General features: G+C 33.4%; 1 protein-coding gene across 1 annotated transcript in view; it reads left to right on the top strand.

The window, feature by feature from the left end:
- PDCD10 (programmed cell death 10) overlaps positions 1 to 8,154 on the top strand; it is a 47,423-nt gene extending 39,269 nt beyond the window's left edge. The window contains exons 6-8 of the mRNA XM_019643969.1: positions 3,641 to 3,719; positions 4,203 to 4,285; positions 7,072 to 8,154. Of these exons, the coding sequence (XP_019499514.1) occupies positions 3,641 to 3,719; positions 4,203 to 4,285; positions 7,072 to 7,153 (244 nt within the window). The 3' untranslated portion in view covers positions 7,154 to 8,154. The remainder of the gene's footprint in view (positions 1 to 3,640; positions 3,720 to 4,202; positions 4,286 to 7,071) is intronic.
- Positions 8,155 to 12,944: the final 4,790 nt, after the last annotated feature.

The raw sequence follows: 12,944 nt of genomic DNA, 5'->3' as shown, positions 1-12,944 counted from the left end.
TATACATATTTTATACATATGTATAAAATGTATACATATGCCAAAAAAATGTATACATATTTTAAGAAAGGAAAAAAACGGTATTAAATTTGTTATAATAAATACCGATAACAAAAGATGAATACAACTCACGTTTGACTTTTGCATTTATAAGATAAGGTGCTCAAAGTGGTTACCATCAGCATAATTTTAATACCGTTTTTTCCTTTCTTAAAATGTGTATACATTTTTGGCACCCTCTGCGTGTGTGTGTGTGTGTGTGTGTGTGTGTGTGTGTGTGTGTAGATAGATATAGATATACATATGTAGATATGTATTGTTACCACAGTTAATGTGTAACAAATTAGTGGATAAAGCTGCACCAAAATAAAAAATGGCTTATTCTTTGGGCAAAACATATCATGCAGTTACTATTATTCTTTAAAATATTTTACGTTATTGTATTTAAGATAGTTGTCCTCTTCATTTTTTAAGCATTATTTTTCAATAAGAATGTTTAAAATATCTAACATACCAAGTACTGTACATGATGTCACAGGTTATACTAAAGTAGAGAAAGATTCCTGTCAGCTAACAAATATCCAGGTATTGTGTATCTGTTAGCAGACCTAGGCTTCACTGTCCATTTCAACATTTAGTTGTGTGACCTTGGGTAAGTTGCTTAGCTTCTGTGATTCTGGTTTCTGTCTGTGAATATGAGTGTAATTGTTGTGATAATTGAGAGAAATGATGTACATAAAGTGCCTAGCACTTAGCCTACACTCACAGCACATACTAATATTGTGAAAAAAGACACTTTCCAACTTCTCTCTATGGAGTTCATTAGGAAAAATGATCCAGCAAACAAATGTTTTAAAGTACTTTTAATTAATGAATGTTTCTGTTTGACTACATTCTAATTAAAGGATGACTAGTGGAGACTTGTGATTTAATAGACCAGAAAGCTATGCATTTATTTACTCTTTATAATTTATATTTGCATATTCATAAGCAAAAATTCACCAGGGTTTGGTTTTCATGATGGCTTCCAATTAGCTTTTCCAGAGTTGGCCACTCTACACCAAACTAAACATACAGCATAGGAATTTAGTGCTTTAGAGTGCTTGCATAAACATACAGATTTGGGTGATATTAGCAGCTCTGCTATTCCATGCAATTTTTTTATAAGAGATGTAAGTTCACGTTTCATCTGATGCTAGGCTGTCCTCTTTTTCTGTGTGCATCTTTCCCCAGAGTTGCCCCACTAAGTATTTAGCTGCAAATTGCTATCATTCTTTCCGATTATACCCATACTATATGTCCCTTATCACAGAACCCATTAACTCTAGCATATAATTACACTATAGTCATTTTACCCTCAAGTTTTCCCTAGTTCTTTATCTATTTAATTGAAGTATTTTTTGTGTATGTGCTGGTATTGCCTTTTGTAGGAAACAAACCTTCAGGTATTTACTAATGTAATTTAGTTTCCTTGATGCCGTAAATGAAAATACTGTTCTGTGTACATACAGATAACATAATATTTGACATAAATTGCCACAGATTGTTTTAGAGAAGGCCAGGCCTAGGGATAAACAGTCTTGATCTTTATAAAGTTCTGTGGCAAACAGTGGATCAAACCTTAGCTCTAAGATCTGAGTACCGAGACAGTAGTGTTCAAACCCAGTTTATCAGCAGAATTGCCTAGGGAGCTTTTTTTTTTTTTTTTCCTTTTGATGTACAAATTCCCAAAATTTATTAGTAGGCCTGGAGTACTGTCCACCAAACGCCCCCGTCTTCTGCTCCTGTCCCCTTTTGTTTTTGCTCCCCAAGTGAGTAGGTGAGCAACCAGTTTCAGTTGCCCTTTTGACCTATGGAATGCAGTCATTATCCATGTATGTGGAACATATTGTTCATCTTGTTGATTAGCCCTGAAAGCACATTTTTATAATCCTATTTTAGCAGAATTTTAAAGTATACCACAAAGTCAGTTGTGTATAAACAGGTAACTGATCACTGTGTAATTTGCTTCTTTATATTCTGTATGAAATAAGCTCATTATGGATTTGAAGAACCATCAATTTTCAGAGATTTGATCTTGTTTATTTGTTGAAATTGTCATTTTTCTCACAAAATAGGATGCTTATATGACACCAATTTATTAAGCAGGAGTGGACTTGTGTCCATCACAGCAATACAACAGGATTCAAACTGCTTGAAACCATAGATGAAAGGAATAGTTGTATAACTTCAAACTGTTATTACCAAACTAGAGGCAAAAAAAGTGGACAGATATCACTTCTATGTAAAATTCTTTGTCTTATTTGAATATTTAATGTTTTAATATTTCTGAGTCATACTGATGTTTGGCATTCAGGAGGTAATAAGTAAACATTTATTGAAATATTTAATAAAATATGCCATTATTACTTTAGAATAGGCTGAAATACCTTTTTTATAGCAAAATCCTGTCTTCTTGTAATTTTTAGAATTTCCACATGTTTATTTACTAGAAATGTGCTGTGAAACATGCACACATGCATACAGAAATCTGGACAGTTTGGACACTGGGCTCTTTTGTTTCTCTAAATAGTAAAGCTGAAATGTGATAAGTACGAAGTAACTGAAATCTGAGGTTTGTGATTAACAAATCAGTAATGAAAAATTCTTTTGGGGACGGTCTAGATTTATGTTTTACTAATTCATATTGTCACACTTGCATTGCATTTGAACAGCAAAAGTTTTGTTAACAATTAACAGCTAACAGAATGGATGTGAAAAAAGAGAAGGCTTGCTTAGAGAATGTGAGACTATTTGAGAGTGCAGAATTATGTCAAGTTCAGTTTGACAAGAAAAATAATTGCTGTGAAGTTAGAACATGGAAATTGAAAAGTGCGTAGATATAAAAGACAAGGAGAGTTCAGGAAAACTGATGCCTGGATAGGAAGAAGAGTCAACTCAAATGAAAATTACAGATTTTTTCTCTTTCTTAGAAAGGGGAGGAAAGTATTTATAGCAAAGATGATTGCTGGAAAAGTTAAGGTAGAAGAATATTCTGATATTGTCTGTCCTGGAAATTTAAATATATTTTCCAAAGGAAACAGTCACAGCTGAGGTTTGGAAGGGGAGGAAACACAGTTGTTGGATAGAAGGTAAATGTGTATTAAGAGAGAAGAGCTATATCCAAGGAGGAAATGTTTTAAACATCAAATTATTGGGTATGTAACTTGACGTGTTGATAAATATAGAAATAAGTTGTATGTAATAACAAAATTTCATATAATTGTTCATGAGATACAAAAATAGAGAATATGGTAACTTGAGTTCAACTAGATTAGTGAAAGAAAGGAAAAATCATAGCTGGAAAAGACGGAAGGCAGAGGCATATTCTTACAAATTTAAGTAAATAATGCTGATGAAATGCTGCCGATTTGGGAAAGTTAATGTTGTGGAGCGTCTGGTCAGCATTGCAGGAGAAGGTCAGGATCACAGAAGGGTCCAGGCTAAAACTCGGACTCAAGCAGCCAGTCAAATATTTGCCCTTGATGCAGTGTTTGTATGATAGTTAACACAGTGTGATTAATAATTTGTAAAATTGTGTGCACAAACTTATTTTAAATGTAACTTGTTTTAAGAAGATTGTTTTTTCCTTACCTCACAGGGATATAGCTAGTGCAATAAAAGAACTGCTTGATACAGTGAATAATGTCTTCAAGAAATATCAATACCAGAACCGCAGGGTAAGTTTAGTAGAAGCCTTACGTGCTGCCACCCTAGATGAACATCTGCTTGTTTTGTTTTTTTTTAATTAAAGTTTATTGGGGTGACAATTGTTAGTAAAGTTACATAGGTTTCAGTTGTACAATTTTGTAATAACATCATCTATATATCACATTATGTATTCACCTCCCAGAGTCAGTTCTCTTTCCATCACCATATATTTGATCCCTTTCACCCTTATCTACCACCCCCCTCTCCCCCTACACTTAGTTGTTTTATTGAATTCTAAGAAGGTTTGATTATTGGGAAGTTTTTTTTATCATTAACCAGTGAATTTAAATATCCTGTTACATGTATTTAAGTACATACTCCTAAAAATGCTTATCTGTTATATCAAATCCATTTCTGCATTTTGTGTAATCTGCTATCTTTGACTTTGGCTTTTGTATTGTTTCTGTTTTCTTATTTATTCCTTTTTTTCTTATTATTTTTAATGCCTGTAGGCACTTGAACACCAAAAGAAAGAATTTGTAAAGTACTCCAAAAGTTTCAGTGATACTCTGAAAACCTATTTTAAAGATGGCAAGTAAGTACTGTTAACATCCTTCTCTTTTAAAATTAAATAGGTTATATGGTTTATATGATAGTAAAACCATATAAATTAAACCCTTTTATTACATTGTTAATGCTCAAGCCAAATACTGAGGTAGACTGTTAAAAATAGAAAGTGAATGGTTGATAATCCAGCCATAACTCTTAGAGCAGGGGCTAGCAGACTTTTTATGAAAAGGGCCAGAGAGCAAATATTTTGACTTGCTGGGCTTGTTGCAACTGCCCACTTCACTTCTGCTGTTGTGCAAAAGCAACCATAGATGATATGGAAAAGTGAGCATTATGGCCATGTTTTAATAAAACTTTATTTATTGACATTGAAATTTGAATTTTATATAATTTTTACTTGTTGCATATTATTCTTTTGATTTATTTTTTTATTATTTTTTTTACCAATTAAAAATGTAAAGGTGTTCTTAGCTTGCAGGCCATACAGAAACAGAGTGAGATGTGGCTTACTGACCGCTGAAGCAGTGGGTCTCAAACTTTAGTAGCATCGGAATCACTTGGAGGACCTGCTAAACCACAGATTGCTTTTGGGCCCCACCCCCAGAGTTTCTGATTCTGTAAGTCTAAGGTGGGCCCAAGAATGTGCATTTATTATTTCTAAGAAATTTCCGTAGTACTGATGCTAATGATCTATTGAGAACTGCTGTGCTAAGGTTAAAAGAATGGTTCTCAATCCTGTTTGCACATTAGATTCTCTTACGCTCAAGTTTTAAAAATCCAGTGCTGTGGCCCCACCTTCAGAGATTCTGATTCATTGAGCTTGGAGTGGGGCCAGGGTTTAGGTGTCTTGTAAAAGTGCTCCAGGTGATTTTAAAATGCTGCAAAGGTTGTGATCCATTGTCCTAGGAGGAGGGAGGCTTTTCGTTTTATTCTATTGGGTTGTCAGAAAAGTCTCATGACATTTTTCTTCTGTTTTTGTTGCAAAAATGCATCATGACTTTTCCGAAAACCCAATGTAAGACAGGTAGTATACCGAAAAGGTAAAGTGGACATTATTTTAAAATTTACGTAGGAATGGCTATAGACTACTCCAGAAACCAAGATATTTTGTGTTTTTACACACACACACACACACACCCACCCACACAAATACACATAAATAAAATGTATAAGCTGATGCAGAGGCCATGTCTCCTGCAGCATCGTACCTTATAGTGAATTCTTTGTATCTCAAGTGGAATACTAAGAAATTTGTTTACAAAACCAGTTCTGATTGTTCCTAAAGTCAGAAAAATAAATAGCGATTATTTCAGCTGTAATTAGCAGAGGCCTCTAACATCATATCCTTCCATTGAAGCTTTAAGAGCCCTATATCTATGTCAAACTATTACAGTATTATAATATATTTTAAAATAGTAAAACAATACATTAGAGTAGTTTGTTGATTATTTTTTTTAAGTTACTTTTAACAGTTCAAACAGGTCAGAATATTTATGTTTATATTATAAATTAAAGACACTCAGCTAAAGTATTAATGGTTTTGTGTTATTCCATGCTATTCAGGTTGTCTTGGAAAAATGTTCCTTGATGACTTAGTTTAATAAGCTGGCAGGTGTGTTCTGAAAGTAAACTTACCTCTGTTTTTCCCTGGTCTCCTCTGCTAAGCCCAAATAACCAAAAACACATTAAAAGAATAATTTACATGATGGGATCATTATTTCTGATTCTAATTAATTAAGAACTATATGGAAAAGCACATTGAAAGATAGAAATTCCTGTAGAGCCTAATTTTCATTAATCTGAAATTATTTACTTTTTGTCATGTTTATACATTAGAATCACTTGGGTTCAGTATTTTGAAATCCCAATGCTTTGGCCCCGTAATTATTTTTAACAGTTCGAACAGGCATATGGATTGTTCAAGCTTCCTGCTACTACTTTTCTCCATTCAGCAGCTTCTTTAAATTACAATTATTTGTGTGTGACTAATGTGCCATGAGTTTTGTACCTGTTTCCTCAAACTGAAAATTATTACTGGAGCCTGATCTTTGAGCTGTCTTTCAGTGATAAATTAACTTTGATTCAACTAATTCTTCCTTGTCCCTCTTTTTTTGAGAACTGCAGGATAAAGATACAAACTTTATGCTACTCAGAAACTGATAAGGGGACTAGGGCATCAACTCTATGCTCTAGTCACATGAAGATGGGCTGATAGGAAATGTGGTACAGCACAGTGTAATTTTTAAGAACATATTTTTATATATTTCCAACTTCAAAGTATTGAAACTACATGATTATTTTGTTTTAAAAGTAGATTAGAATTCACACGTTTTCCTTTTGAAAGAAGGTAAGCGTAGGATGAGTCAGATTTGAAGTAATTGGCCTTTTCTTCAGTATTTCTAACGCCCACTGGAATGTAGATTTTGAGATTGAGTATAATACTTCCACAGATTTTATTTTGTTAACTTCTATGAAACCACATCTGGAGACTACATTTGAATCCTCATCTTTTGACAAGTTATTTGACCTATAAATGAACCCTGGTGGTTCAGGCACCACCTGTCATTAGCCGCCTACCAACACCTCATTGCCAATCAGTACCACTAGGGAGCAGTAATTCCTAGACAGTTTCAAATGATGGAGGACCATTCAGTTCCACCTGGAATAAAAGTTATCCTCAGTACTAACTCACCCTTTCTTTATAAATATTTTATTTAATTGCTACTGTTAGTAGATGGCATTGAGTATAAATAACTTTAAAGAATGAATTTTTTGGATAAAATTAATACTTTTTTTTTTTTTTTTGAACAGGGCAATAAATGTGTTCATAAGTGCCAACCGACTAATTCATCAAACCAACTTGATACTTCAGACCTTCAAAACTGTGGCCTGAAAGTTGTATATGTTAAGAGATGTACTTCTCAGTGGCAGTATTGAACTGCCTTTATCTGTAAATTTTAAAGTTTGACTGTATAAATGATCAGTCCCTCCTGCAGGGATCTAATCCAGGATGTTGAATGGGATTATTGCCATCTTACACCATATTTTTGTAAAATGTAGCTTAATCATAATCTCACACTGAAGATTTTGCATCACTTTTGCTATTATCATTCTTTTAAGAATTATAAGCCAAAAGAATTTACGCCTTAATGTGTCATTATATAACATTCCTTAAAAGAATTGTAAATATTGGTGTTTGTTTCTGACATTTTAACTTGAAAGCGATATGCTGCAAGATAATGTATTTAACAATATTTGGTGGCAAATATTCAATAAATAGTTTACATCTGTTAAACATTTCTTTACTTGAAAAAATGGATATATATATATATGTGAATATATATGTATATGTATCTATATACATATATATATATGCGATCAGAAGACCAAAATGACTTGGGGTAATATCTAAAGAACTTCTAACAGGAGCTTACTAGCAATTTATCAGATAATAAAGCAGCAAGTTTTTATTTTTTGTCCTTAGTCACTGGGCAAAAACTAGTCAATGGAAATATTTTTGTTAGTTATTATATATGGTTTACTGAATATTTTCCCAGCCTGTTTTAAGAGACATGAGAGAGATGGCAATTTATAGTGTCTTCACACTGTAATGCCACTTTTTGAACTCTATGACAATGTAAAATTAAGTTTCTGGTATACTGGGCCCTAATAAGCTTTGCACCGTTTTTCCAAAAATAGCCACAACTAGTAGTAATTTGAAGCTATACCAATGTTAGTTGGTTTGAAATTGTCATGAGTGTTAATAATATTACACTCTTTAAATATGTATAGTTTTGTTTCACCATAGAGAAGTTTTAAGGAAATTATGTTTTAAGTATTCATGTTAAGTGATTTCATTTTTCGGTTATGATGAAATAAAGGAAAAAATCAGAATTTGTTTATCTTTTATAAAGATTTTAAATGTTTAAATATTCTGTGGCAATATAAATTTTGCTTTAATGCAATTTAGTTATTTTTAAAACCTTGACTCCATTTTTAAAAATAGACTTTTTAAAGACTCATTATCATTGGCAGCAGAAAAGGAATTTGTCCTGTTAGATGTAAACAGGAAATATGTGGAAAGAAGCAAAAAACAACAGTTGGGTGAAATCTCATAATTTATGAACATTTTGCTGAATTTTTTTTTCTTCTAAGATACATAGCTGGTAAAACATAGAAATCGGTAATTTTAATGTTATTTATTTTTGTTATTTACTCTTGGAAGTAGACATGTTCATTTGCAAAATAGATTTATGAATATATGAAAAAACATAATTATTTTTTGAGCAGCAGACTTTTTAACATTAACCTTTCCTCCTGTTGCCTTTACCTCCTTAACGGAACACATCAGTTACCAGCCTTGCCCCCCTCATCTGTTTTTATAAGCCCTTTATCTTTTCATTTCATTATCCAATATCTCTTGTTTCTTCTGTTTTCATGAATTTTACCTCCAGAAAGGAGCTTTATTCTCATAATAATTCTTATGTAACCAGTGGGGCTGAGTTTGTTCAGTGCGGAAAGGGCTAATGTGGCCTCAGTTGGATAACATCAGAGAACACAAAGGTGGCTCCCAAGGAAAGGAAGAAAAGGAAACATTTCTTGAGCACTTTCTCTGTGTGAAGCACTACTCTAGTTACATTAATTTAATTCTCAACAGTCCTGTCATTTAACTCTTTCTCTTTGCAGTTGAGGAAACTGTCTAAGAGAGCTTAGGTTACAAGCGCTGGTAACAGCTGGAACCAGGGGCTGAATTCAGCATTTGTCTCCAGACTCCATACTCTTTCCACCGAACTGTACTTCATCCATTGCCGAAGTGCACCTTGTTTAGAATACTAATTCCCTGGCAAAGCTCTCCTTGGTCCACAGGGAAATGAGAAAAATTAGGACAATGTGATCTCTTTTTTTAAATAAATCTAAATTTATTTTAACGGGTAATTCTTTTATTTGGTTATAATGGCTATTTTTTGGATGTTAAAAATGCCCCTTATACTTCTTTAAACAAAATGATATAAATCATGACAGTTTTGTTCTGCATTTTAATAAGCTTATTAGGTAAAACATGAAATTGACAACTCAATATCAGTCCCTCCTAATTGTTTTTTGACTTTTTTATGGAAATTTCAAATTTACAGAAAATTGGAAAGAATAAAAGAGTACAAAGAACATCCACATGTCTTTCACCTATTGTTGAGATTTTACCTTTTTTTTTTTTTTTAATCATTTGCCTGTTTACCCTCCCTGAAGGCTCATTTACTTTGGATCGTTTCCATGGCTGCTGTTGTCTTTTATGGTACTGACATGACATGTTCTTGAAGAATACAGTCTTCTGTTTGCTCTCCTTCACTTTTTAATAGAATGGTCTTCATTTTGGGGTTCCTTATTAGATAGAGGTTATGCGTTCTTGGACCAAATACTATGTTGGTGATACTGTGTCATCAGGTATCGGGCATGCAGTGTTCACTGCTCCTCATTGGTGATGTTAATTTTGGTCACTGGGTCAAGGTGTTGTTCAGTTTGTCCAATGTATAGTTTATGATTTTTTACCTTGTGTCTAATAAACCTGTGGGAGACTGAAATCCATGCTGACATCAGCATTTAGCATCCATTGATGGTTCTTGCTTATTCAGTCTACTTCGATAGTGGCAAAATGGTGACTTTCCAACTCTAGCATTCCTCCCTCATGTACCAGTTGGCACTCAGCATTCTACTGTAAGAGGGAACCCTCCTTTATTATCCATGCATGCGTCCATGTTTATGTGAATTTACATATTAACCATTGTTTTGACTCTGTTTTCTATTTTTTCAATTATTCATTACTTACTTAGTTGCTTAAATTGTCTTAGATTTGGCCAGTAGAAGCTTCTTCAATCTGGCTTCTATGTCTTTTTTTTTTTTTTTTAAGCACATTGTCTTAAATAAAAGATATTCCAGGATCTATAGTCAGCAGTATCGCCAAGGAACCCTGGGGAATGATAGCTGCAAGCTACATAGGTCTGGCTACTGGGTGTGCTCAGTGCTATTGGGCTTGGCCTGTTCAGCTGACAGAACTAGGAAATGTGCGTATATATGCACATAACACACAAGTTGCATGCACACATACATTTTACTTGTGCTCATGTACATCTTATGTTGGAGTTCAGAAATCATGAGTTCACAGAACTCTTTCTTGCCTTCCCCATTCCATATTTCCGTGTCCTTTCTTAGAATCCTGTCTCCCTGAAAAGTCAGCTTTTCAATTGTTCATTCCTACAATAGATCTAAAATAGTTTTTCTTGCTTTTTACCCATGTCTCTGTAAAGAACGCCCTTAAAAAAATGCGAGATTGTAGTTCTCTCCCTATCTCTACCCTGCCGAAGGCTAAGGATATATAATTATGTCCTGTGTTCATAAATTACTTGGATTCATTCTTCACTGAGATTATGTTATTTGTTTGTAATAAATTGAGTTCATTTGTTTCAGTTTTCCAGATTTAAGGTCCTCCCCACACACTTCCCATCCTTGTTGGTTTAATTGTATTTGTAAATATAGAACGTTAACATGCTTATAAAAGTTATGCCCAAAGGTATTCTGAGAGAAGCGTCACTCATCTCTCTCCTGCCCTATTTCCCCCCCTCCTGGACCCCCTGTAGGTATCCAACTTCATTGTTTTTTCCTTGTTTCCTTTTATGAAGAAAGGTAAATGTGTTCTTATCCCTTTCTTACACATTTCAGTGCCACAAAATTCACCCATTTTGAGTTGCGCATCCTGACTGCAATCCAATTGTAGGACATTTTCATCCTAATAAAATCCCTCATGCCACTTTACAGTTAATCCTTGTTCCTACCTGACGCTGGCTCCTCCTCAGTTCAGGCAAAACCCATAGCTAGTTTTTGTCTTCATAGATTTTTCTTTCTGGACATTTCATTGAAATAGAATTATACAGTGATACTTTTGTAGTCTGGCTTTTTTACTTAGTATAAGGTGTTTGAGGTCCATATCATTGCATATGTCAGCATTTCTATCAATATGATTTGCTGAATAGTATTCCATTATATGAGCTTTGCATGTATATTTAACAGTTGATTGGCATTTGGGTTGCTTCCTTTTTGGCTATGATGCATAATGCTTCTATGGACATTCACCTGCAAGGTTTTGTGGGCATAGTGTTCATTTCTTTGAGTAGAAACCTAAGAGTGGAATTGTTGACTTGTATGATAAGCTTATGTTTAACTTTTTAAGAAACTGTCCAACTGTTTTCCAAGTGGATGTACCATATTACATTTCCACCAGCAATGTGTGAGGGTTCCTGTTTCTCCACATCCTCACCAACATTTGTGAATCACACTTTTATTATAGACATACTTGTGGATACAAGTGGTATCTAATGGTTTAAATTTGCATTTCCCTAATGACAAAGGAAATTGAGTACTTTTCATGTGCTTATTAGCAATTTCACGTACATGCTGTTATGGACTTCGCATTTTTCACTAAATGTCTCCAGTAAACACTCCATGTAAATTCATTTCTATCTCCTCTCTCAATCAATCTCTCTCTCCAGCATTTTATGGTGTGTAGGTACCATAGTTTATCCATTAATCTGCTATGCTTGGGCATTTAGGTAGTCCTCAATATTTTGCAAAGTTTCACATAATTTACAATGAATGATGTGTTTCTGTTTTGTTTGAGGTATACCTTCGGAGTAGAATCCTAGAAGTGATGGATTTCTGAGGCAAAGGACATATGCATACACAGTTAATTAGGTATTGCCAAATCTCTTTCCATAAAGGTTGTGGCAAGTCTCATTCCACCAGGAATGTGTGAGACTGATATCCCAAAGCTTCACTAACAATAAATTGTCAAGCTTTCTAGTTTATGCCAATCAGATGGGTGAGAAATGGTGTCTAATTGTATCTTTAATTTCCATTTCCATGAGTGAAGTTAAGTATCTTTTATTTTTAAGGACCATTTTTATGTTTTCTTTGTGATTCTTGTTTTGCATATATATATTTTTTAATGCAAACTTAAAATTTTTATGTAGACAAATGTATCGATTCCTCTGTGAAACCATCTGGGCTTGGTGCTTTTTTTATGAAATAATTTCTTGATAACTTTCTTTTAAGCAAATTGTTTTTTTTAAACTTTGTACAGGAGTCATTTTGCTAAACTGTATTTTTCTAAGAAAGTATCCATATCCTCTAGGTTTTCAGATGCATTTCCATTGAAGTGAGTAAAAAAACTTGTTTTTTTATTTTTTCTCTATCAATAGCTGTTTGTCTATTGTTATTTCTTATTCTGTACATTTGCGTTATCTACCCTTCTATTTTGTTCATTAAACTAGTGAACTTTTGTTGCTGTTTTTATTTTACAGGATTTTACTTATTAATTTGATGTACTGTTTTTCTCTTCTGTACTTCTTTAAATTTAATTTTTTTTAATTTTAATTTCTGCTCTTGTATTTATTTTTTCTTCCTTGGACTTTCTTTTGTTTTACTTAGTTGTTCTAGCTCTTTTAGTTGAGAATGTAATTAATCTTCATTTTTTTATTAATATAGAAATTTAGTACTATCAAATTATCTGTGATCATTGCTTAGAATGTATTCCACAGATACATTTATTTTCAGAAATTCTTGAATCTTTGGTTGTATTTGCTATTTTGCCTGACAGTTAAGTTTATTAGAATATCTTTAATTTCCAAATAGAAGAG

Source organism: Hipposideros armiger, unplaced genomic scaffold (assembly GCF_001890085.2).
Source record: "Hipposideros armiger isolate ML-2016 unplaced genomic scaffold, ASM189008v1 scaffold_83, whole genome shotgun sequence".
In the NCBI taxonomy this organism is placed as follows: Eukaryota; Metazoa; Chordata; class Mammalia; order Chiroptera; family Hipposideridae; genus Hipposideros; species Hipposideros armiger.
Note: the sequence above shows the minus strand (reverse complement) of the source record. Positions and strands in the feature narration are given on the sequence as shown.